Source organism: Heterodontus francisci, chromosome 44 (genome assembly GCF_036365525.1).
Source record: "Heterodontus francisci isolate sHetFra1 chromosome 44, sHetFra1.hap1, whole genome shotgun sequence".
In the NCBI taxonomy this organism is placed as follows: Eukaryota; Metazoa; Chordata; class Chondrichthyes; order Heterodontiformes; family Heterodontidae; genus Heterodontus; species Heterodontus francisci.
The window spans coordinates 14,628,713-14,653,336 of NC_090414.1; the positions used below are offsets into that span (position 1 = coordinate 14,628,713).

Here is a 24,624-nt window from a genome sequence, read left to right on the forward strand (position 1 = left end):
CCTCACTCATCTTCACATCCTCACTCACCCTCACTCACCTTCACCCACCCTCACATCCTCACACTCACCCTCACATCCTCACTCATCTTCACATCCTCACTCACCCACACCCTCACTCACCTTCACCCACCCTCACCCACCCTCACACTCACCCTCACCCTCACTCATCCTCACATCCGTGACACTCACCCTCACATTCACTCTCACATCCCCACTCTCACTCATACATCCTCTCTCACCCTCTCACACGTTCACCCTCAACAGCTCTCACACTCACACCCTCTCTCTCACACTCACACCCTCTCTCACCCTCTCTCAGATAACACTCACTCCCTCTCACACACAAGCAGAGGGACAGAATTTGTGGATGTAATACGTAGGGTTTTGGAGAGAGACACACACAAAGAGACAGACCCATACAGAGGCAGTGAATGTGAGGGGAGGGAGACAGGGAGAGAGAGAGAGAGAAACAGAGAGGGAGAGAAAGAGACAGATGCAGAGAGATACAGAGAGGGATGGGGATGGTTTTGAGACGTTTAAAGTTTTATTTAATTACCTTTTGCATCTTACTGATGGTGCAGCACTGTGACACAGAGGTGATGTTATGTTTGAAGCCACTGGCAAGCAGCACAGAGTATTTGGAGGGGAAGGCACTGGATTCACAGTAACCCACACAGGCTTGGATGAGCTGGGTCCCCCGGCAGGTCCCCCGACGGTCACTCTTGATGGTCACGTTAAAAGCTGCAAAGGAGAGACGGGAGACTGAGCCAACAGAGGGCAATGGAGCTACATCTCATTCACCCTGAGAGGAATCGGGAGGTGGTTGGTGAACTTAATGCCTGGACCTTTCCTCCTGACCCTCTCACAACAAGTTGCCCCCGCCCCAACACTCTCCTCACCAACACTGGTTTGCAGGGGATGCAGAATTTAATGGACCAGATGCCAAGTTTTAAATTCTACCAGGGGACATTCCAAAATAGATCCCATTTCAAACTTCAGTGCCCATGGCACTGTATTTTAATGATTCCATCCCTGGGAAGGAGGGGGTGCAGGGGGTTAGGGGAGATTGCTTTGTTATATCAGTACACACTCTGCCCCCTGGGTGAAGCCTTCCCTGGTTAAAAGGCACTGGGTCAAACCTGAAAAGCTTTATCTTAATTTACAGCAGAGTTACTGTGTATGTGTGTGTGTGTGTGTGTCTCTGTCTGTCTGTTTCTCTCTCTCTCTCACTGTCTCTGTCTGCCTCGCTCTGTGTCCCTGTCTGTCAGTCTGTCTCTGTTTCTCTGTCTCTCTTTCACTGTGTCTGTCTGTCTCTCTCTTTGCCTGTTTCTCTTCTCTTTCACTGTGCCTGTCTCTTTCTGTCTGTCTGTTTGTCTCTCTCTCGCTCTCCCTCTCTCTCTTTCTGTCTCTCTTTCACTGTCTCTCTCACTGACCCCACTTACAGTAGAGATGACAGGCTGGCTCAGCAGGGTTGCGGCTCAGTCCAGCTGAGACCAGCATCAAGATCAGACCGGAGACGGTCAACACACTGAGTCCGGGCATCTCGGAGGGTCCTGAGCGAAAAACAAGAAAAACGTCAGAGAAATTCACAGCACAGGCGACACCCATCACCCAGTGAGAATAAACCGAGACACAGAGAGAGAATAAACCCGGAGAGAGTGAGAATAAACCCCGAGACTGAGTGAGAATAAACCCGGAGACTGAGTGAGAATAAACCCGGAGACTGAGTGAGAATAAACCCGGAGACTGAGTGAGAATAAACCCGGAGACAGAGTGAGAATAAACCCAGAGACTGAGTGAGAATAAACCCGGAGACTGAGTGAGAATAAACCCGGAGACTGAGTGAGAATAAACCCGGAGACAGAGTGAGAATAAACCCAGAGACTGAGTGAGAATAAACCCGGAGACTGAGTGAGAATAAACCCAGAGACTGAGTGAGAATAAACCCTGAGACCGAGTGAGAATAAACCCGGAGACTGAGTGAGAATAAACCCGGAGACTGAGTGAGAATAAACCCGGAGAAAGAGACTGAGAATAAACCCGGAGACTGAGTGAGAATAAACCCGGAGACTGAGTGAGTATAAACCCGGAGACAGAGTGAGAATAAACCCAGAGACTGAGTGAGAATAAACCCGGAGACTGAGTGAGAATAAACCCGGAGACTGAGTGAGAATAAACCCAGAGACTGAGTGAGAATAAACCCGGAGACCGAGTGAGAATAAACCCGGAGAAAGAGACTGAGAATAAACCCGGAGACTGAGTGAGAATAAACCCGGAGAAAGAGACTGAGAATAAACCCGGAGAAAGAGACTGAGAATAAACCCGGAGAAAGAGACTGAGAATAAACACGGAGACAGAGTGAGAATAAACCCGGAGACCGAGTGAGAATAAACCCGGAGAGCGAGTGAGAATAAACCCGGAGACTGAGTGAGAATAAACCCGGAGACTGAGTGAGAATAAACCCGGAGAAAGAGACTGAGAATAAACCCGGAGACTGAGTGAGAATAAACACGGAGACAGAGTGAGAATAAACCCGGAGACTGAGTGAGAATAAACACAGAGACAGAGTGAGAATAAACCCGGAGACTGAGTGAGAATAAACCCGGAGAGAGAGTGAGAATAAACCCGGAGACTGAGTGAGAATAAACCCGGAGAAAGAGACTGAGAATAAACCCGGAGACTGAGTGAGAATAAACACGGAGACAGAGTGAGAATAAACCCGGAGACAGAGTGAGAATAAACCCGGAGACAGAGTGAGAATAAACCCGGAGACAGAGTGAGAATAAACCCGGAGACAGAGTGAGAATAAACCCGGAGACAGAGTGAGAATAAACCCAGAGACTGAGTGAGAATAAACCCGGAGACTGAGTGAGAATAAACCCAGAGACTGAGTGAGAATAAACCAAGAGACTGAGTGAGAATAAACCCGGTGACAGAGTGAGAATAAACCCAGAGACTGAGTGAGAATAAACCCGGTGACAGAGTGAGAATAAACTGGGTGACAGAGTCAGAATAAACCCGGAGACAGAGTGAGAATAAACCCGGAGACTGAGTGAGAATAAACCGGGTGACAGAGTCAGAATAAACACGGAGACAGAGTGAGAATAAACCCGGAAACTGAGTGAGAATAAACCGGGTGACAGAGTGAGAATAACCCCGGAAACAGAGTGAGAACAAACCCAGAGACTGAGTGAGAATAAACCCAGAGACAGAGTGAGAATACACCCGGAGACAGAGTGAGAATACACCCGGAGACAGAGTGAGAATAAACCCGGAGACAGAGTGAGAATAAACCCAGAGACTGAGTGAGAATAAACCCAGAGACAGAGTGAGAATAAACCCAGAGACTGAGTGAGAATAAACCCGGAGACTGAGTGAGAATAAACCCAGAGACTGAGTGAGAATAAACCCAGAGACAGAGTGAGAATAAACCCGGAGACAGAGTGAGAATAAACCCAGCGACTGAGTGAGAATAAACCCGGAGACTGAGTGAGAATAAACCCGGAGACAGAGTGAGAATACACCCGGAGACAGAGTGAGAATACACCCGGAGACAGAGTGAGAATAAACCCGGAGACAGAGTGAGAATAAACCCAGAGACTGAGTGAGAATAAACCCAGAGACTGAGTGAGAATAAACCCGGAGACTGAGTGAGAATAAACCCAGTGACTGAGTGAGAATAAACCTGGAGACTGAGTGAGAATAAACCCGGAGACTGAGTGAGAATAAACACAGAGACAGAGTGAGAATAAACACAGAGACAGAGTGAGAATAAACCCTGAGACTGAGTGAGAATAAACCCAGAGACTGAGTGAGAATAAACCCGGTGACAGAGTCAGAATAAACCCAGAGAATGAGTGAGAATAAACCCGGAGACAGAGTGATAATAAACCCGGTGACAGAGTGATAATAAACCGGGTGACAGAGTGAGAATAAACCCGGTGACAGAGTCAGAATAAACCCAGAGAATGAGTGAGAATAAACCCGGAGACAGAGTGAGAATAAACCAGGAGACAGAGTGAGAATAAACCAGGAGACAGAGTGAGAATAAACCCGGAGACTGAGTGAGAATAAACCCAGAGACTGAGTGAGAATAAACCCGGTGACAGAGTGAGAATAAACCCGGCGACTGAGTGAGAATAAACCCGGTGACAGAGTCAGAATAAACCTGGAGACTGAGTGAGAATAAACCCGGAGACTGAGTGAGAATAAACCCGGAGACTGAGTGAGAATAAACCCGGAGACTGAGTGAGAATAAACCCGGTGACTGAGTGAGAATAAACCCGGAGACTGAGTGAGAATAAACCCTGAGACTGAGTGAGAATAAACCCAGAGACTGAGTGAGAATAAACCCGGTGACAGAGTCAGAATAAACCCAGAGAATGAGTGAGAATAAACCCGGAGACAGAGTGATAATAAACCCGGTGACAGAGTCAGAATAAACCCAGAGAATGAGTGAGAATAAACCCGGAGACAGAGTGAGAATACACCCGGAGACTGAGTGAGAATAAACCCAGAGACTGAGTGAGAATAAACCCGGAGACAGAGTGAGAATAAACCCAGCGACTCAGTCAGAATAAACCCGGTGACAGAGTCAGAATAAACCCGGAGACTGAGTGAGAATAAACCCAGAGACTGAGTGAGAATAAACCCGGTGACAGAGTGAGAATAAACCCGGAGACAGAGTGAGAATAAACCCGGAGACAGAGTGAGAATAAACCCGGAGACAGAGTGAGAATAAACCCAGAGACTGAGCGAGAATAAACCCGGTGACAGAGTGAGAACAAACCCAGAGACTGAGTGAGAATAAACCCAGAGACTGAGTGAGAATAAACCCGGAGACTGAGTCAGAATAAACCCGGAGACTGAGTCAGAATAAACCCGGAGACTGAGTGAGAATAAACCCGGAGACTGAGTCAGAATAAACCCGGTGACAGAGTGATAATAAACCCGGAGACAGAGTCAGAATAAACCCAGAGAATGAGTGAGAATAAACCCGGAGACAGAGTGATAATAAACCCGGTGACAGAGTGAGAATAAACCCGGAGACAGAGTGAGAATAAACCCAGCGACTGAGTCAGAATAAACCCGGCGACAGAGTCAGAATAAACCCGGAGACTGAGTGAGAATAAACCCAGAGACTGAGTGAGAATAAACCCGGTGACAGAGTGAGAATAAACCCGGAGACAGAGTGAGAATAAACCCGGTGACAGAGTGAGAATAAACCCGGAGACAGAGTGAGAATAAACCCAGAGACTGAGCGAGAATAAACCCGGTGACAGAGTGAGAATAAACCCGGTGACAGAGTGAGAATAAACCCAGAGACTGAGTGAGAATAAACCCGGAGACTGAGTCAGAATAAACCCGGAGACTGAGTGAGAATAAACCCGGAGACTGAGTCAGAATAAACCCGGAGACTGAGTCAGAATAAACCCGGTGACAGAGTGATAATAAACCCGGAGACAGAGTCAGAATAAACCCAGAGAATGAGTGAGAATAAACCCGGAGACAGAGTGATAATAAACCCGGTGACAGAGTGATAATAAACCCGGAGACAGAGTGAGAATAAACCCGGAGACAGAGTGAGAATAAACCCGGTGACAGAGTCAGAATAAACCCAGAGAATGAGTGAGAATAAACCCGGTGACAGAGTCAGAATAAACCCAGAGAATGAGTGAGAATAAACCCGGAGACAGAGTGAGAATAAACCCAGAGATTGAGTGAGAATAAACCCGGTGACAGAGTGAGAATAAACCCAGCGACAGAGTGAGAATAAACCCGGAGACTGAGTGAGAATAAACCCAGAGACTGAGTGAGAATAAACCCGGTGACAGAGTCAGAATAAACCCGGAGACTGAGTCAGAATAAACCCGGAGACTGAGTGAGAATAAACCCAGAGACTGAGTGAGAATAAACTCAGAGACTGAGTGAGAATAAACCCAGTGACAGAGTCAGAATAAACCCGGTGACAGAGTCAGAATAAACCCAGAGAATGAGTGAGAATAAACCCGGAGACAGAGTGATAATAAACCCGGTGACAGAGTGATAATAAACCGGGTGACAGAGTGAGAACAAACCCGGTGACAGAGTGAGAATAAACCCGGTGACAGAGTGAGAATAAACCCGGTGACAGAGTCAGAATAAACCCGGAGACAGAGTCAGAATAAACCCGGAGACAGAGTGAGAATAAACCCGGAGACTGAGTGAGAATAAACCCAGAGACTGAGTGAGAATAAACCCGGAGACTGAGTGAGAATAAACCCGGAGACTGAGTGAGAATAAACCCGGAGACTGAGTGAGAATAAACCCGGAGACAGAGTGAGAATAAACCCGGAGACTGAGTGAGAATAAACCCAGAGACTGAGTGAGAATAAACCCAGAGACTGAGTGAGAATAAACCCGGAGACTGAGTGAGAATAAACCCGGAGACAGAGTGAGAATAAACCCGGAGACAGAGTGAGAATAAACCCAGAGACTGAGTGAGAATAAACCCGGAGACTGAGTGAGAATAAACCCAGAGACTGAGTGAGAATAAACCCGGTGACAGAGTGAGAATAAACCCAGAGACTGAGTGAGAATAAACCCAGAGACTGAGTGAGAATAAACCCGTAGACTGAGTGAGAATAAACCTGGATACAGAGTGAGAATAAACCCGGTGACTGAGTGAGAATAAACCCGGTGACTGAGTGAGAATAAACCCAGTGACAGAGTCAGAATAAACCCGGAGACTGAGTGAGAATAAACCCGGAGACTGAGTGAGAATAAACCCGGTGACAGAGTGAGAATAAACCTGGCGACAGAGTGAGAATAAACCCGGTGACTGAGTGAGAATAAACCCAGCGACAGAGTGAGAATAAACCCGGAGACAGAGTGAGAATAAACCCGGAGACAGAGTGAGAATAAACCCGGTGACAGAGTGATAATAAACCCGCAGACAGAGTGACAATAAACCCGGAGACAGAGTGAGAATAAACCGGGTGACAGAGTGAGAATAAACCCGGTGATAGAGTGAGAATAAACCCGGAGACAGAGTGATAATAAACCCGCAGACAGAGTGATAATAAACCCGGAGACAGAGTGAGAATAAACCGGGTGACAGAGTGAGAATAAACCCGGTGACAGAGTGAGAGTAAACCCGGAGACAGAGTGAGAATAAACCCGGAGACAGAGTGAGAATAAACCCGCAGACAGAGTGAGAATAAACCCGGTGACAGAGTGAGAATAAACCCGGAGACTGAGTGAGAATAAACCCGCAGACAGAGTGAGAATAAACCCGGAGACTGAGTGAGAATAAACCGGACACTGGGATTAAATCCGATTTGTCTAAAGGCACCAGCCCGGGCTCCTGAGTCCTTTATTGGCCAGAATTGCAATGAATCTTGAGTAATGTTTACCCACCTTGGTACCTGACCTCTCTCTCTTCCTCTGTGAATCTTTCCTTATTGATCTCCCTCTTTCTGTCTCTCCGTGTCTGTAATGTTTGTGTTAACCCTGCAGATAAAGGAATTCAGGGAGACAGCACACTCCACCCCTCAAACTACCTGACCTATCAGAGGGATAGGGTGTTCAGTCCCACTCCTCTTCCAGAGCTTCAGATCTTGATTTTATTCAACAGCCAAAGAAACCTGTATTTACAAAAATAAATTGTCTGGTCGTGTCTCTCCTTTATGTCTCCGCCTGGAATGTTTTGTGTGTGGGAGCGCTGACAGGTTGAAGGTTATTTTATTAAAACCTCTGCTATTCTGGTGACTATCCCTGGGCATTAGACATTGTTCGAGGGCACTCACTAGTGCAGAGGGAGCACTGGAACGGAGGGTTTCTCAGGGCAGAATCGCCAGTGGAAAGGTTTTTCCCAATAATCTTAGTATCAGTTACCACTGACAGGAGGGTCAGTAACCAGAGAGATACAGATTTAAGATAATTGGCAAATGAACCGGGGAGCGGGGGGGGAGGGGGGGTGGTGGGAGGTGGAGATGAGGGGAATTTTTTTTAACGCCGTGAGTTGTTGTGATCTGGAACGCGCTGCCTCAAACGGCGGTGGAAGCAGATTCAATAGTAACTTCCAAAAGGGGAATTGGATAAATACTTGAAGAGGGAAAATTGGCGGTGTTTAGTTTAGTTTAGAGATACAGCACTGAAACAGGCCCTTCGGCCCACCGAGTCTGTGCCGACCATCAACCACCCATTTATACTAATCCTACCCTAATTCCATATTCCTACCACATCCCCACCTGTCCCTATATTTCCCTACCACCTACCTATACTAGGGGCAATTTATAATGGCCAATTTACCTATCAACCTGCAAGTCTTTTGGAGGTGGGAGGAAACCGGAGCACCCGGAGGAAACCCACGCAGACACAGGGAGAACTTGCAAACTCCACACAGGCAGTACCCAGAATTGAACCCGGGTCGCTGGAGCTGTGAGGCTGCGGTGCTAACCACTGCGCCACTGTGCCGCCCTATGTGGTGCTATGGGGAAAGAACAGGGAACTGGGGTTAACTGAATAGATCTTTCCGAGAGCACAGGCACAATTTCCACTAACCCCAGGGTGAAGACCTGCTTCCTGACATCACCCCTGAACGGCCTGGCTCTTATTTTGAGATCGTGCCTCCTTGCTCAGCTCCCCCTCACCAGAGGAAATGGTTTCTCTCTATCTAGCCTATTGAATCTTTTTATCATTTCAAACAGCTCGATTAGGTCAGCCCTCAACCTTCTAAATTCAAGGGAATATAAACCTAGTCTGAGCAACCTGTCTTCATAATTTAACCCTTTCAGCCCCGGTATCATTCTGGTGAATCGGCACTGCACCCCCTCCAAGGCCAATATATCCTTCCTGAGGTGCGGGGCCCAGAACTGAACACAGTTACTCCAGATGGGGTCTGACCAGAGCTTTAAATAAACTGTAACATCACTTCCATCCCTTTGTCTTCCAGCCCTCTCGAGATAAAAGCCACCATTCCATTAGACTTTTAAATTATTTTTGTACCTGTCCACTAATTATTAGTGATTTCTGTACATTTTTTAAAATCGTGCCTGGGATGTGGGCGTCACTGGCCTGGCCAGCATTTATTGCCCATCCCGAATTGCCCTTGAGAAGGTGGTGGTGAGCTGCCTTCTTGAACCGCTGCAGTCCATGTGGGGTAGGTAGGGAGTCACAATTTTCTGTTACTGTGCCACCTAGTGTCAGCAAACTTAGATACACCACTCTGTATTCTTTCTAAATTAATCTCACTGCCCTTCTCCCTCCTCATAGCTCTGGATCAATCCCAAACTAATCCCACTGCCCCCCACTCTCCCCATAGCCCTGTATCAATGCTAAACTGATCCTAATGCCCCTGCTGTCTCCCTCTCGCCCTGTAGCTTCCCCTGATACAAATATTTATCCAATTTCCCTCGGAAGAGGCAATCATCTATCTCTACCTCACCTCTGTGGCGAGGAATTCCATACTCCAACAACCCTCTGTTTAAAGAAAATTCTCCAAACCTCTCTCCTCAATCTTATGGATCATTTTAAACTGCTGATCTCTTGTCATCGACTCCCTGACTGGAGGAAATATTCTCTATTAAAAGACGTGCACTTCACCTTTCCATTTAAAACTCTCTGTCGACGGGCAGGAGTCTGAAATGCTGGCTTTTAAGCACCTGCTTGTTCTGGGTGGTGGTTCCCCTCTCTCTAACCAAATGCATTTGCAGAGGAAGAGGTTGTTTAGGGCACGGGTGTAAAACCACAGAGGTGCTGACAGCAGTACACTGAAGTGTCAGCTCCTAGCCTCAGTGCTCCAGTGGCTGACAACCAGCTACTTGGTCTAACAGCTAAAAAAGCACTGAAACAGAAAATCCTGTTATCTGTGTGACTTTTTGCACACCAACTTTAAACCTGCGCCTGACTGCTTATCAAGAATGAAACCAAGTATGTCAGGCAGGACTGCCTGAGAATAAAGGGTAAAAGGATGGTTAAACTGTCTCTACACAGTCAAGTTTTCCCTCCCTTCCTTTCCCAATGGCAGTCTTATCCGCTGTGATAAGATTCAGATGCAAAGTTTCACATAATCCAGGCTGACACTCCAGTGCAGTATTGAGGGAGTGCTGCACTGTCAGGGGTGCTGCCTTTGTGTTGAGGTGGGTGTAAAGATCCACGGACACTATTGTAAAAAGAGCAGGGGAGTTCTCCCTGGTGTCCTGGGCCGATATTCATCCCTCAACCAACACCTAATAAAGCAGATAATCTGGCCATTATCTCATTGCAGTTTGTGGGATCTTGCTGTGCACAAATTGACTGCCATGTTTCTCGGTATTATAACAGTGATTACGCTTCAAAAGAATTTCATTGGCTCGACAGGGCATTGGGGGCGTCCTGGAGTTGTGAAAACTGCTATAGAAATGCAAGCCTTTTTTTTTAAACATTCATTAAAAATACATTTAAAAAGATAACTAAAGCCAGTTATATCTGGAAAGTGGGGTGTGTGGGGGGCAGTGGAGGGAGGTGTAGTCAGGGTCAGGGGTTTACAAGCAGCTACCAATCGACAGAGAAGCAATTACCCTCTCACTGACCCAAGGGCATGCCTTAGTTACATCAATTAAAGTTAGTAGGCTTACAGGGGCAGACCACTTGATACAGCTCCACTTCAGCAGCAGAATAAATACATCAGAATGTCTATTGACACCACACTAAAATAAAAGCAAAATACTGCAGATGCTGGAAATCTGAAATAAAAACAAGAAATGCTGGAACCACTCAGCAGGTCTGGCAACATCTGTGAAAAGAGACGCAGAGTTAACGTTTCGGGTCAGTGACCCTTCTTCGGAACTGGAAGAGAAGCAGAGTTAACGTTTCGGGTCAGTGACCCTTCTTCGGAACTGGAAGAGAAGCAGAGTTAACGTTTCGGGTCAGTGACCCTTCTTCGGAACTGGAAGAGAAGCAGAGTTAACGTTTCGGGTCAGTGACCCTTCTTCGGAAGGGTCCGAATTCCGAAGAAGGGTCACTGACCCGAAACGTTAACTCTGCTTCTCTTTTCACAGATGCTGCCAGACCTGCTGAGTGGTTCCAGCATTTCTTGTTTTTAGTATTGACACCACACCATTGTTTCAGTCAATAGAGTCATAGAGTCACAGCCCTTCAGCCCACCGCAATAGAGTAATAGAGTCGTACAGCAAAGAAACAGGCCCTTCGGCCCACCACATCCATGCTGACCATAATGCCTATCTATACTAATCCCACCTGCCTGCATTAATTCCATATTCCTCTATGCCTTGCTCATTCAAGTACCTGTCCAGATGCCTCTTAAATGTCGCTACTGTTCCTGCCTCCACCACCTCCTCAGGCAGCTCATTCCAGATACCCTATTCTTTGTGTGAAAAATTTACCCCTTTGATCCCCTTCAAACCTCCTCCCTCTCACCTTAAATCTATGCCCTCTCATTTTAGTCACCCCTACCATGGGAAACAGACTCTGGCTATCTATGCCTCTCATCATTTTATATAAAGAGTTGGAAATGGAGCGGGACTTACAGGAAGACTCAAAGCAAACAATCTATTTTACGGCAAACAAAGTCTATTTAAACAGCTCACTACAGCAAACAGTCTACAGAGTCTATTTTTTTTAAAAGTCTCTATGAACTACAGCAAACAGAACTTACGATAGCAATGTCTCCTGATAAAAGAAGCGTGATTTCTCCAGCAAAATGGATTGGAGTGATTAGAGGATAGTTACCAATACAAATTATGTGTCTAATAGCTACCCCAGTCACTTCGTTTTGCAAGCTCCAGATGTGACCGACAGGGAAATTACTCAGTCATCTTCATTCTGGCTCGGAATCGTGGTGTCTATATGGAGGCACTGATTTGTTTTTGGTAATACTGGTTGAAGGTAGGTACTTTGGCCAGGACACCGGGAAAACACCCTGCTCTCTTTAAAATGGTGCTGTGGGATCTTTTAAGTTCACTTGAGCAAAAAAAAAAATCCCAAACCATTTCTTTTTGGATTTGGAAGAATTCTCTTGCATTTCTATCGCACCTTGCACCTCAGAATGTCTCAGTGCATTTTACAACCAATAAAGTAATTTTGAAGTGTTTTCACTGATAATATGCAGGCAAGCACAGCACACAATATCTGCACAGCAAGATCCCATACAGAACAAATTAGATCAATGATCAGGCAGGCCAATCATGATATTTAAAGAAAGAATTGCACATCAGGTGCTCCTTTCATGGAATCAGGAATGCTCAAAATGCTTTTTACAATGAAGCACTTCTAAACTGCAGCCACTGCTTTTATGCCGGCAGACACAGACCCCATTTGCACACAGCAAGATCCCAAAAAGGTCAAATTAAATAAATGACCAGGTAACCAGATTTTGGTGGCGGTTGGGTAATAAATGTTGGCCAGGGCACCAGGAGAACTCCCTGCTCTGCTTCAAATCGTGCCATCTGATCTTGCTGGTCTGCCTGAGCAGAGACAACGAAAGAAAAATAAACTTGCATCGATATCACACCTTTGACAACCTCAGAACGTTCCAAAGTCCTCCACAGCCAATGAAGTACTTTTGAAGCGTAGTCACACAGCAGCCAATTTGTGCACAGCAAGATTCCACAAATAGCAATGTCAATGGAGGCCAACTAGTAAGGTTAAAGAAAGAACTTTATGGTGCCTTTTCTCATTCCCAGAACATCCTGAAGTGCCTCAGGGCCAGTGAAGAACCTTTGAAATGTAGTTACTGTGGTGGTTGAATAATTTTCAAAAGTACGTCGCATCTGTTCTCTGGGGGCTAGCGGGACAGGAGGAGATAAATTGGTGCCACATCCAGTTGTGCCTGTGCTCTTTAACTGGAGCTCACCAGTTCCAGTCCCAAGATGTTGGGCCAGTAGCAGCAGTCAGGTCACTGTTCAGGATCAGGGCCACCGTGAAGTCCCAGTTTTAGTTTGTTATGACCAGATGAGAAAGGGGTCTAGGGTTCCCTCTCAGCCTTCAACTGGGTCTTACTGTAACAAGGTTTGATTTTAAACACACCTTGCTTTGAGCTCCCCCTTGGTGAATCCTTGTTCACCGCTTTCCAATTATAAGGCAAAGAAATGAGCACAAACAGGATTTCTTAGGTTTAAAGAAGAAAAGTGAAATTTATTAAACTTAAACTGAAATATCTAATTCGGTTAACGCCTACGGATACACGCCGCGCCCACACTAGCATGCATGTGCGATACGCACTTGCAAATAGAGACTGAAAAGAGCAGAAGAAAAATAAAGTGGAAAGGTTTGAGGCAATATCTGAAGAGTTTTTGTTACGGTTCTTCGAGCTCACTGTAGAGTCCTTTTGTAGGTAGATCTTGCTTTTCGTTGGGGCCCAGTGAGCTACAGGCCCAAGAGTGTTGGCAGGGCCCCAGCACTGCACACATATCTTTTGTGTGTGAGATGAGTCAGTGAGAGCTGTGAGGGCTTTTTTGACCATAAGGGTCAAAGGAAACGGATGCTCTTTGATGGATGCCCCAGCTGAGATCAGAAAACGTAATAGGTGGGATCGAATCTGGGACTTTCCCAGCTGCACCCAGACCGTCCTCAACGTGGCACTGTTGATGCTAGGCGCGGGACCGAGGCTTCTCCCATCAGTCTGACTCATTGCTGCCACCTCCCACCCCGCCTCACCCTCGGTGAATTCCCCAGGACCAGCCTACTTTAAAATAGGTTCAGTGGGCTTTATGCGGGATTGCTGCCTGTGCTCGGGAGCTTGCTACCAAGGGAGGAACGGAGTTGGGCAATGACAGCAGCAGCAGGGACAAACTTCCTCAGATAAAAAAAAATATTCTTGAGGCAATGTATAACCTACTGATGTAGAACTGGCGCTCATCGTGCCTCAAATGATTGGTCATCCTAATATCATTGCATAACCATTAAACAGTTCCTAGCAACCAGTGCTACTAAGGGGAAATGTGGTTACACTATCAATACTGCCGTTATGAGTGAGTACTTAACGGGACCCGCATCACCTTGGAGGGGCTGAGGCAGCGATTGTTGTATCTTTTAAGGGAAATTCAGATAAATACTCAAAATACTTGAATATTGTGGAGAGAGAGAGAGGAGCCCAGTGGAATTAGTTTTGGACTGCTGTTGCAAAGAGCTAACAAAGGTACGATGGGCAATATAGCCTCCTTCTGTATTATAAACCTCTATGGTATTGTGGTTTCGCTCTCTATCAAAAGCAGATTGTTTGAAAGGCTGATGTTTCAGGATTGACTTAAGGTGCAATAAAGAAATTGAATTTGCTGAACCACTAAGGGATACCCTAAGGACACATTAGCCCCTCACCTCACAATGTTTGGAAGCTGTTGTATTCCCATTTTATTTATTTTCTTGTTGAATTCAGCGAAATGCCTGTACCATGAAAGAATGTGCAGCGGTACAAACCATAGCGCAGGTTGCTTCTGCCTTTTATCTCTGCAGTCTGAATGCATTGAAATTCACATCTTCTGTGTACATCACCTTCCGGCCTATGAAAAATGATTTCATCCCAAGAAGTCCTTGGCTTTGCAGAAATACATTCTGAATCACTCACAGACTGATTCGACATTCAGCTCATTCTCCCAATCTTTGCCCGGTTAATGCATGTTTCCATAGCCGCAAAAAGGCATACCCCCTGAACCTTTGCCCTGGGATTTTGGGGTCTCTGGGGAGAGGGTGGAGTTGGGCCTGCGTTGGCCTATTCTATTGATCTATGTGAAGTGGGAGAGAGGATTCCTGTCTCCCCGCCCCCTTATTTACTTACTGCAGTGTTGCCTCGCACCCCAATGCAGGGACACCCATTGAAACGTGGAGAAATATGGACAGGATGCTTTACCCTGTTGATGAAGAGAGGCTGCATGGTGGACCCTGGGCTGTCCGTGGTGCCATTTTTAAATATTCACGCAGTGTTAAATGCGGCACCATCCTCCTCAAACTCATCCCTTCCCAGGATCTCAAATCTGGGGGACCCCTCCACAGCTCCCTCAGTCTCACCTTCCTGCAACAACCTGCAGGCTCTTTTCAAAAGCCAAGCTCAGGCTACCCTCCATTTGCCAACTGATCTCCTCTTCTGACCTTCCTTTGAAACCTGGGGGTATCGCAAACACATTTAAAGAAGTGACGGGCAATCAAATCATTTTAAGAGAAAACATTCTACCATGGGACTGAGTGCGTTTAATAGCACCCTCTTGTGGAGAACCAAGATTGAGATTTTAAAATATGTGCACAAATCATTGAAGGTGGTAGGGTAGGTTGAGAAAGCAATTAAAAAGGCATACGGGATCCTGGACTTTATAAATAGGGGCATAGAGTAAACCTGTATAAAACACTGGTTCAACCTCAACTGGAATATTGTGCCCAATTCTGGGGCCCTGCACCTAAGAATGTGAAGGCATTAGAGAGGGTGCAGGAAATATTCATGAGAATGGTTGCAGGGATGAGGAACTTCAGTTCTGTGGACAAGTTGGAAAAGCTGGGGCTGTTCTCCTTGGAGAAGAGAAGATTAAGAGGAGATTTAATAGTTCAAAATCATGAGGGGTCTGGACAGAGCAGATAGGGAGAAACAGTTCCCATCGGCGGAAGGATCGAGAACCATAGCACACCGATTTAAGGTGATTGGCAGAAAAAGCAACGGTGACATGGGGACAAACCATTTTTATGCAGCGAGTGGTTAGGGTCTGGAATGCACTGCCTGAGAGTGTGGTGGAGGCAGGTTCAACGGAGGCCTTTGAAAAAGAATTGGATAATTGCTTGAAGAGAAACAATTTGCAGGGCTACTGGGAAAAGGCAGGGAAGTGGGTCAAGGTGAGTTGCCCTTGCAGTGAGCAGGCTCGGACACGATGGGCCAAACGGCCTCCTTCTGGGCTGTAGCCATTCTATGATTTTATTCTATGATTCTAAAAGCGTGAAGATTATAGGATGTGAGACAAACATTGCAAATTTTTGTAGTGGCTGGAAGACAGGGTAATGCAGTTATAAAAAGTCTTAAACTAACAATGCCCTGCATCAACCAAGCAGCACAGATAGAAACTGAAAGAGCACAAACTCGTCCCATTCTTGGTGTAAACTGTCAGCACGTGCCACAGATGTTTAAAGATTTCCACTTTTTATAGCACCGTTCGTATCCTCAGAGCGTCCTGAAGTGCATTACAGCTAATAAATACTTCTCAGGTTCAGTCACATTTGTTTCTATGGGAAACAATGAGCAGCCAACTTGCACAAAGCATGGGTCCACAAACAGCAATGGGATGGTGGTGTGGTTTAGGGGTAAATATTGGCCAAGGCACCGGAGGAATTTAACGGTTCCTTCAATACTGTCGCAGGATTGTTTCCATCCACCTGAAGGGGGAAAAGGGCCTCGGTTTAACGTCTAATTCAAAAGATGGCAGCTCCGACAGAGCAGCACTCCCTCAGTACTGACCCTCCGACGGGGCAACACTTCCTCAGTACTGTCCCTCCAACGGTGCAGCACTCCATCAGTACTGCCCCTCCAACATTGCAGCACTCCATCAGTACTGTCCCTCCGACAGTGCAGTGCTCCCTCAGTACTGTCCCTCCAACGGTGCAGCACTCCCTCAGTATTGCCCCTCCGACAGTGCAGCACTCCATCAGTACTGACCCTCCAGGGGTGCAGCACTCCCTCAGTACTGACCCTCCGACAGTACAGCACTCCCTCAGTGTTGCCCCTCCGACAGTGCAGCACTCCCTCAGAATTGCCCCTCCGACAGTGCAGCACTCCCTCAGAATTGCTCCGCCGACAGTGCAGCATTCCCTCAGTACTGCCTCTCTGACAGTGCAGCACTCCCTCAGAATTGCCCCTCCGACAGTGCAGCACTCCCTCAGAATTGCTCCGCCGACAGTGCAGCACTCCCTCAGTACTGCCTCTCTGACAGTGCAGCACTCCCTCAGTGCGGACCCTCCGACAGTACAGCACTCCCTTAGTAGTGACACTCCGATAGTGCGGCACTCCCTCAGTACGGCCCCACAAACGGTGCAGCACTCCCTCAGTGTTGCCCCTCCAACAGTGCAGTGCTGCCTCAGGACTGCCCCTCTGACAGTGCAGCACTCCCTCAGTACTGCCCCTCTGACACTGCAGCACTCCCTCAGTACTGCCCCTCTGACAGTGCAGCACTCCCTCAGGACTGCCCCTCCAACATTGCAGCACTCCCTCAGTACTGCCCCTCCAACGGTGCAGCACTCCCTCAGTATTGCACCTCCGACAGTGCAGCATTCCCTCAGTACTGACCCTCCAACATTGCAGCACTCCCTCAGTACTGCCCCTCCAACGGTGCAGCACTCCCTCAGCATTGCACCTCCGACAGTGCAGCATTCCCTCAGTACTGACCCTCCCACAGTGCAGCACTCCCTCAGTATTGCACCTCCGACGGTGCAGCATTCCCTTAGTACTGACCCTCCGACAGTACAGCACTCCCTCAGTACTGCCCCCCCGACAATGTGGCACTCCCTCAGTACTGCCCCTCTGACAGTGCAGCGATGCCTCAGTACTGACCCTCCGACAGTGCAGCACTCCATCAGTACGGCCCCTCCAACAGTGCAGCACTCCCTCAGTACTGCTCCCTGACAGTGCAGCACTCCCTCAGTACTGCCCCCCCGACAATGAGGCACTCCCTCAGTACTGCCCCTCTGACAGTGCAGCGATGCCTCAGTACTGACACTCCGACAGTGCAGCACTCCATCAGTACGGCCCCTCCAACAGTGCAGCACTCCCTCAGTACTGCCCCTCTGACAGTGCAGCACTCCCTCAGTATTGCCCCTCCGATAGTGCGGCACTCCCTCAGTACTGCCCCTCTGACACTGCAGCACTCCCTCAGTACTGCCCCTCTGACACTGCAGCGCTGCCTCAGTACTGCCCCTCTGACAGTGCAGCACTCCTTCAGTGCTGCCCCTCTGACAGTGCAGCACTCCTTCAGTGCTGCCCCTCTGACAGTGCAGCACTCCTTCAGTGCTGCCCCTCTGACAGTGCAGCGCTCCCTCAGTACTGCCCCTCTGACAGTGCAGTGCTGCCTCAGTACTGCCCCTCTGACAGTGCAGTGCTGCCTCAGTACTGCCCCTCTGACAGTGCAGTGCTGCCTCAGTACTGCCCCTCTGACAGTGCAGCACTCCCTCAGTACTGCCCCTCTGACAGTGCACAGCTGCCTGAGTACTGCCCCTCCGACAGTGCTGCACTCCCTCAGTACTGCTCCCTGACAGTGCAGCACTCCCTCAGTATTGCCCCTCTGACAGTGCAGCACTCCCTCAGTACTGCACCTCCAACAGTGTAGTGCTCCCTCAGTACGGCCCCTCTGACAGTGCAGCATTCCCTCAGTACTGCCCCTCTGACAGTGCAGTGCTCCCTCAGTACTGACCCTCCGACAGTGCAGCACTCCCTCAGTACTGCCCCTCCAACATTGCAGCACTCCCTCAGTGTTGCCCCTCCGACAGTGCAGCACTCCCTCAGAATTGCCCCTCGGACAGTGCAGCACTCCCTCAGAATTGCTCCGCCGACAGTGCAGCACTCCCTCAGTACTGACCCTCCGACAGTGCAGCACTCCCTCAGTACTGCCCCTCCGATAGTGCGGCATTCCCTCAGTGTTGCCCCTCCGACAGTGCAGTGCTCCCTCAGTACTGCCCCTCTGACAGTGCAGCACTCCCTCAGCACTGCCCCTCTGACAGTGCAGCACTCGTTCAGGACTGCCCCTCTGACAGAGCAGCACTCCCTCAGTACTGCCCCTCTGACAGTGCAGCACTCCCTCAGGACTGTACCCCGACAGTGCAGCACTCCCTCAGTACTGCCACCCCGACAGTGCAGCACTCCCTCAGTACGGCCCCTCCAACGTTGCAGCACTCCCTCAGTACTGACCCTCCAACGGTGCAGTGCTCCCTCAGTCCTGCCCATCCGACAGTACAGCATTCCCTTTGTAGTGACCCTCCGATAGTGCGGCACTCCCTCAGTACTGCCCTTCCGACAGTGCAGTGCTCCCTCAGTACTGCCCCTCATACAGTACAGCACTCCCTCAGTACTGCCCCTCCAACGGTGCAGCAATCCCTCAGTACTGACCCTCCAACGGTGCAGCACTCCCTCAGTACAGCCCCTCCGACAGTGCAGCACTCCCGCAGTACTGCCCCTCCGACAGTGCAGCACTCCCTCAGTACTGACCCTCCGACGGGGCAACACCTCCTCACCACTGCCCCTCCGACAGTGCAGTGTTCCCTCAGTACTGACCATCCGACAGTACAGCACTCCCTCAGTATTGCCCCTCCGACAGTGCAGCACTCCTGCAGTACTGACCCTCCGACAGTACAGCACTCCCTCAGTACTGACCCTCCGACAGTACAGCACTCCCTCAGTATTGCCCCTCCGACAGTGCAGCACTCCATCAGTACTGACCCTCCAGGGGTGCAGCACTCCCTCAGAATTGCCCCTACGACAGTGCAGCACTCCCTCAGTACTGCCCCTCTGACAGTGCAGCACACCCTCAGTACTGACCCTCCGACAGTGCAGCACTCCCTCAGTACTGCCCCTCCGATAGTGCGGCACTCCCTCAGTACTGCTCCTCTGACAGTGCAGCACTCCCTCAGTACTGCCCCTCTGACAGTGCAGTGCTGCCTCAGTACTGCCCCCTGACAGTGCAGAACTCCCTCAGTACTGCCCCTCTGACACTGCAGCACTCCCTCAGTACTGCCGCTCCAACGGTGCAGCACTCCCTCAGTGTTGCTCCTCCGACAGTGCAGCACTCCCTCAGAATTGCCCCTCCGACACTGCAGCACTCCCTCAGTACTGACCCTCCGACAGTGCGGCACTCCCTCAGTACTGCCCCTCCAACGTTGCAGCACTCCCTCAGTACTGACCCTCCGACAGTGCAGCACTCCCTCAGAATTGCCCCTCCGACACTGCAGCACTCCCTCAGTACTGACCCTCCAATGTTGCAGCACTCCCTCAGAATTGCCCCTCCGACACTGCAGCACTCCCTCAGTACTGACCCTCCAACGGTGCAGCACTCCCTCAGTGTTGCCCCTCCGACAGTGCACAGCTGCCTGAGTACTGCCCCTCCGACAGTGCTGCACTCCCTGAGTACTGCTCCCGAACAGTGCAGCGTTCCCTCAGTATTGACCCTCCGACAGTGCAGCACTCCCTCAGTACTGCCCCTCCGACAGTGCGGCACTCCCTCAGTACTGCCCCTCTGACACTGCAGCACTCTCTCAGTAATACCCCTCCGACAGTGCAGCACTCCCTCAGTACTGACCCTCCAGGGGTGCAGCACTCCTTCAGTGTTGCCCCTTCCGACAGTGCATGCTGCCTCAGTACTGCCCCCCCGACAGTGCAGCACTCCATCTGTACTGACCCTCCATGGGTGCAGCGCTGCCTCAGTATTGACCCTCCGACAGTGCAGCACTCCCTCAGTACTGACCCTCCAACGGTGCAGCACTCCCTCAGTACTGCCCCTCTGACAGTGCAGCACTCCCTCAGTACTGACCCTCTGACAGTGCAGCACTCCCTCAGTACTGCCCCTCTGACAGTACAGCACTCCCTCAGTGTTGCCCCTCCGACAGTGCACAGCTGCCTGAGTACTGCCCCTCCGACAGTGCTGCACTCCCTCAGTACTGACCCTCCGACAGGGCAACACCTCCTCAGTACTGTCCCTCCGACAGTGCAGCACTCCCTCAGTACTGCCCCTCCGACAGTACAGCACTCCCTCAGTACTGCCCCTCCGACAGTGCAGTGCTCCCTCAGTACTGACCCTCCGACAGGACAGCACTCCCTCAGTATTGCCCCTCCGACAGTGCAGCACTCCCGCAGTACTGACCCTCCGACAGTACAGCACTCCCTCAGTATTGCCCCTCCGACAGTACAGCACTCCCTCAGTATTGCCCCTCCGACAGTACAGCACTCCCTCAGTACTGACCCTCCGACGGGGCAACACCTCCTCAGTACTGCCCCTCCGACAGTGCAGTGCTCCCTCAGTACTGACCATCCGACAGAACAGCACTCCCTCAGTATTGCCCCTCCGACAGTGCAGCACTCCCGCAGTACTGACCCTCCGACAGTACAGCACTCCCTCAGTACTGACCCTCCGACAGTACAGCACTCCCTCAGTATTGTCCCTCCGACAGTGCAGCACTCCATCAGTACTGACCCTCCAGGGGTGCAGCACTCCCTCAGTACTGACCCTCCGACAGTACAGCACTCCCTCAGTGTTGCAGCTCTGACAGTGCACAGCTGCCTGAGTACTGCCCCTCCGACAGTGCTGCACTCCCTCAGTACTGCTCCCTAACAGTGCAGCGTTCCCTCAGTATTGACCCTCCGACAGTACAGCACTCCCTAAGTATTGCCCCTCTGACAGTGCAGCACTCCCTCAGTACTGCCCCTCTGACACTGCAGCACTCCCTCAGTACTGACCCTCTGACAGTGCAGCACTCCCTCAGTACTGCCCCTCTGACAGTGCAGCACTCCCTCAGTACTGCCCCTCTGACAGTGCAGTGCTGCCTCAGTACTGCCCCTCTGACAGTGCAGCACTCCCTGAGTACTGCCCCTCTGATAGTGCAGCACTCCCTCAGTACTGACCCTCTGACAGTGCAGCACTCCCTCAGCACTGCCCCTCTGACAGTGCAGCACTCGCTCAGGACTGCCCCTCTGACAGAGCAGCACTCCCTCAGTACTGCCCCTCTGACAGTGCAGCACTCCCTCAGGACTGTACCCCGACAGTGCAGCACTCCCTCAGTACTGCCACCCCGACAGTGCAGCACTCCCTCAGTACGGCCCCTCCAACGTTGCAGCACTCCCTCAGTACTGACCCTCCAACGGTGCAGTGCTCCCTCAGTCCTGCCCATCCGACAGTACAGCATTCCCTTTGTAGTGACCCTCCGATAGTGCGGCACTCCCTCAGTACTGCCCTTCCGACAGTGCAGTGCTCCCTCAGTACTGCCCCTCATACAGTACAGCACTCCCTCAGTACTGCCCCTCCAACGGTGCAGCAATCCCTCAGTACTGACCCTCCAACGGTGCAGCACTCCCTCAGTACAGCCCCTCCGACAGTGCAGCACTCCCGCAGTACTGCCCCTCCGACAGTACAGCACTCCCTCAGTACTGACCCTCCGACGGGGCAACACCTCCTCACCACTGCCCCTCCGACAGTGCAGTGTTCCCTCAGTACTGACCATCCGACAGTACAGCACTGCCTCAGTATTGCCCCTCCGACAGTGCAGCACTCCTGCAGTACTGACCCTCCGACAGTACAGCACTCCCTCAGTACTGACCCTCCGACAGTACAGCACTCCCTCAGTATTGCCCCTCCGACAGTGCAGCACTCCATCAGTACTGACCCTCCAGGGGTGCAGCACTCCCTCAGAATTGCCCCTACGACAGTGCAGCACTCCCTCAGTACTGCCCCTCTGACAGTGCAGCACACCCTCAGTACTGACCCTCCGACAGTGCAGCACTCCCTCAGTACTGCCCCTCCGATAGTGCGGCACTCCCTCAGTACTGCTCCTCTGACAGTGCAGCACTCCCTCAGTACTGCCCCTCTGACAGTGCAGTGCTGCCTCAGTACTGCCCCCTGACAGTGCAGAACTCCCTCAGTACTGCCCCTCTGACACTGCAGCACTCCCTCAGTACTGCCGCTCCAACGGTGCAGCACTCCCTCAGTGTTGCTCCTCCGACAGTGCATGCTGCCTCAGTACTGCCCCCCCGACAGTGCGGCACTCCCTCAGTACTGACCCTCCGACAGTGCGGCACTCCCTCAGTACTGCCCCTCCAACGTTGCAGCACTCCCTCAGTACTGACCCTCCGACAGTGCAGCACTCCCTCAGAATTGCCCCTCCGACACTGCAGCACTCCCTCAGTACTGACCCTCCAACGGTGCAGCACTCCCTCAGTGTTGCCCCTCCGACAGTGCACAGCTGCCTGAGTACTGCCCCTCCGACAGTGCTGCACTCCCTGAGTACTGCTCCCGAACAGTGCAGCGTTCCCTCAGTATTGACCCTCCGACAGTGCAGCACTCCCTCAGTACTGCCCCTCCGACAGTGCGGCACTCCCTCAGTACTGCCCCTCTGACAGTGCAGTGCTGCCTCAGTACTGCCCCTCTGACAGTGCAGCACTCCCTGAGTACTGCCCCTCTGATAGTGCAGCACTCCCTCAGTACTGACCCTCTGACAGTGCAGCACTCCCTCAGTACTGCCCCTCTGACAGTGCAGCACTCCCTCAGTACTGCCCTCTTACAGTGCAGCACTCCCTCAGTACTGCCCTCCGACAGTGCAGTGCTGCCTCAGTACTACCCCTCTGACAGTGCAGCACTCCTTCAGTACTGCCCCTCTGACAGTGCAGCGCTGCCTTAGTACTGCCCCCTGACAGTGCAGCACTCCCTCAGTACTGTCCCTTTGACAGTGCAGCACTCCCTCAGTACTGCGCCTCTGACAGTACAGCACTCCCTCAGTACTGACCCTCCGACGGGGCAACACCTCCTCAGTACTGCCCCTCCGACAGTGCAGTGCTCCCTCAGTACTGCCCCTCTGATAGTGCAGTGCTCCCTCAGTCCTGTCACTCCAACGGTGCAGCACTCCATCAGTACTGCCCCTCCGACAGTGCAGCACTCCCTCAGTGTTGCCCCTCCGACAGTGCAGCACTCCCTCAGAATTGCCCCTCCGACAGTGCAGCACTCCCTCAGAATTGCTCCGCCGACAGTGCAGCACTCCCTCAGTACTGACCCTCCGACAGTACAGCACTCCCTCAGTAGTGACCCTCCGATAGTGCGGCACTCCCTCAGGACTGCCCCTCTGACAGTGCAGCACTCCCTCAGGACTGCCCCTCTGACAGTGCAGCACTCCCTCAGTACTGCCCCTCCAACGGTGCAGCACTCGCTCATTATTGCACCTCCGACAGTGCAGCACTCCGTCAGTACTGACCCTCCGACAGTACAGCACTCCCTTAGTAGTGACCCTCCGATAGTGCGGCACTCCCTCAGTACTGCCCCTCTGACAGTGCAGCACTCCCTCAGGACTGCCCCTCTGACAGTGCAGCACTCCCTCAGGACTGCCCCCCCGACAGTGCGGCACTCCCTCAGTACTGCCCCTGCGACAGTGCAGCACTCCCTCAGTACAGACCCTCTGAAAGTACAGCACTCCCTCAGTAATACCCCTCTGACAGTGCGGCACTCCCTCAGTACTGCCCCTCTGACAGTGCAGCGCTGCCTTAGTACTGAGCCTCCGACAGTGCAGCACTTCCTCAGTGTTGCACCTCCGACAGTGCACAGCTGCCTGAGTACTGCACCTCCGACAGTGCTGCACTCCCTCAGTATTGCCCCTCCGACAGTGCATGCTGCCTCAGTACTGCCCCTCCGACAGTACAGCACTCCCTCAGTACTGCCCCTCTGACACTGCAGCACTCCCTCAGTACTGCCCCTCTGACACTGCAGCACTCCCTCAGTAATGCCCCTCTGACAGTGCAGCACTCCCTCAGTACTGCCCCTCTGACAGTGCAGCACTCCCTCAGTACTGCCCCTCTGACAGTGCAGCACTCCCTCAGTACTGCCCCTCTGACAGTGCAGCACTCCCTCAGTATTGCCCCTCTGACAGTGCAGCACTCCCTCAGTACTGCCCCTCTGACAGTGCAGCATTCCCTCAGTACTGCCCCTCTGACAG

At 51.0% G+C, this 24,624-nt stretch overlaps 1 protein-coding gene across 4 annotated transcripts in view; it reads right to left on the reverse strand.

The window, feature by feature from the left end:
• Positions 1-655: 655 nt before the first annotated feature.
• LOC137356083 (membrane-anchored junction protein) overlaps positions 656-24,624 on the reverse strand; it is a 141,685-nt gene continuing 117,716 nt past the window's right edge. For 2 of the 4 annotated variants that reach the window (XM_068021891.1, XM_068021892.1), the window contains exons 11-12: positions 1,443-1,553; positions 656-741 (exon numbers count right to left, since the gene is read on the reverse strand). In XM_068021891.1, coding sequence (XP_067877992.1) covers positions 1,463-1,553 — 91 coding nt within the window. In that variant the 3' untranslated portion in view covers positions 656-741; positions 1,443-1,462. Of the gene's footprint in view, positions 742-1,442; positions 1,554-7,541; positions 7,626-24,624 lie in introns of all 4 variants that reach the window. The other 2 variants (XR_010970993.1, XM_068021894.1) reach the window with 2 other exon arrangements.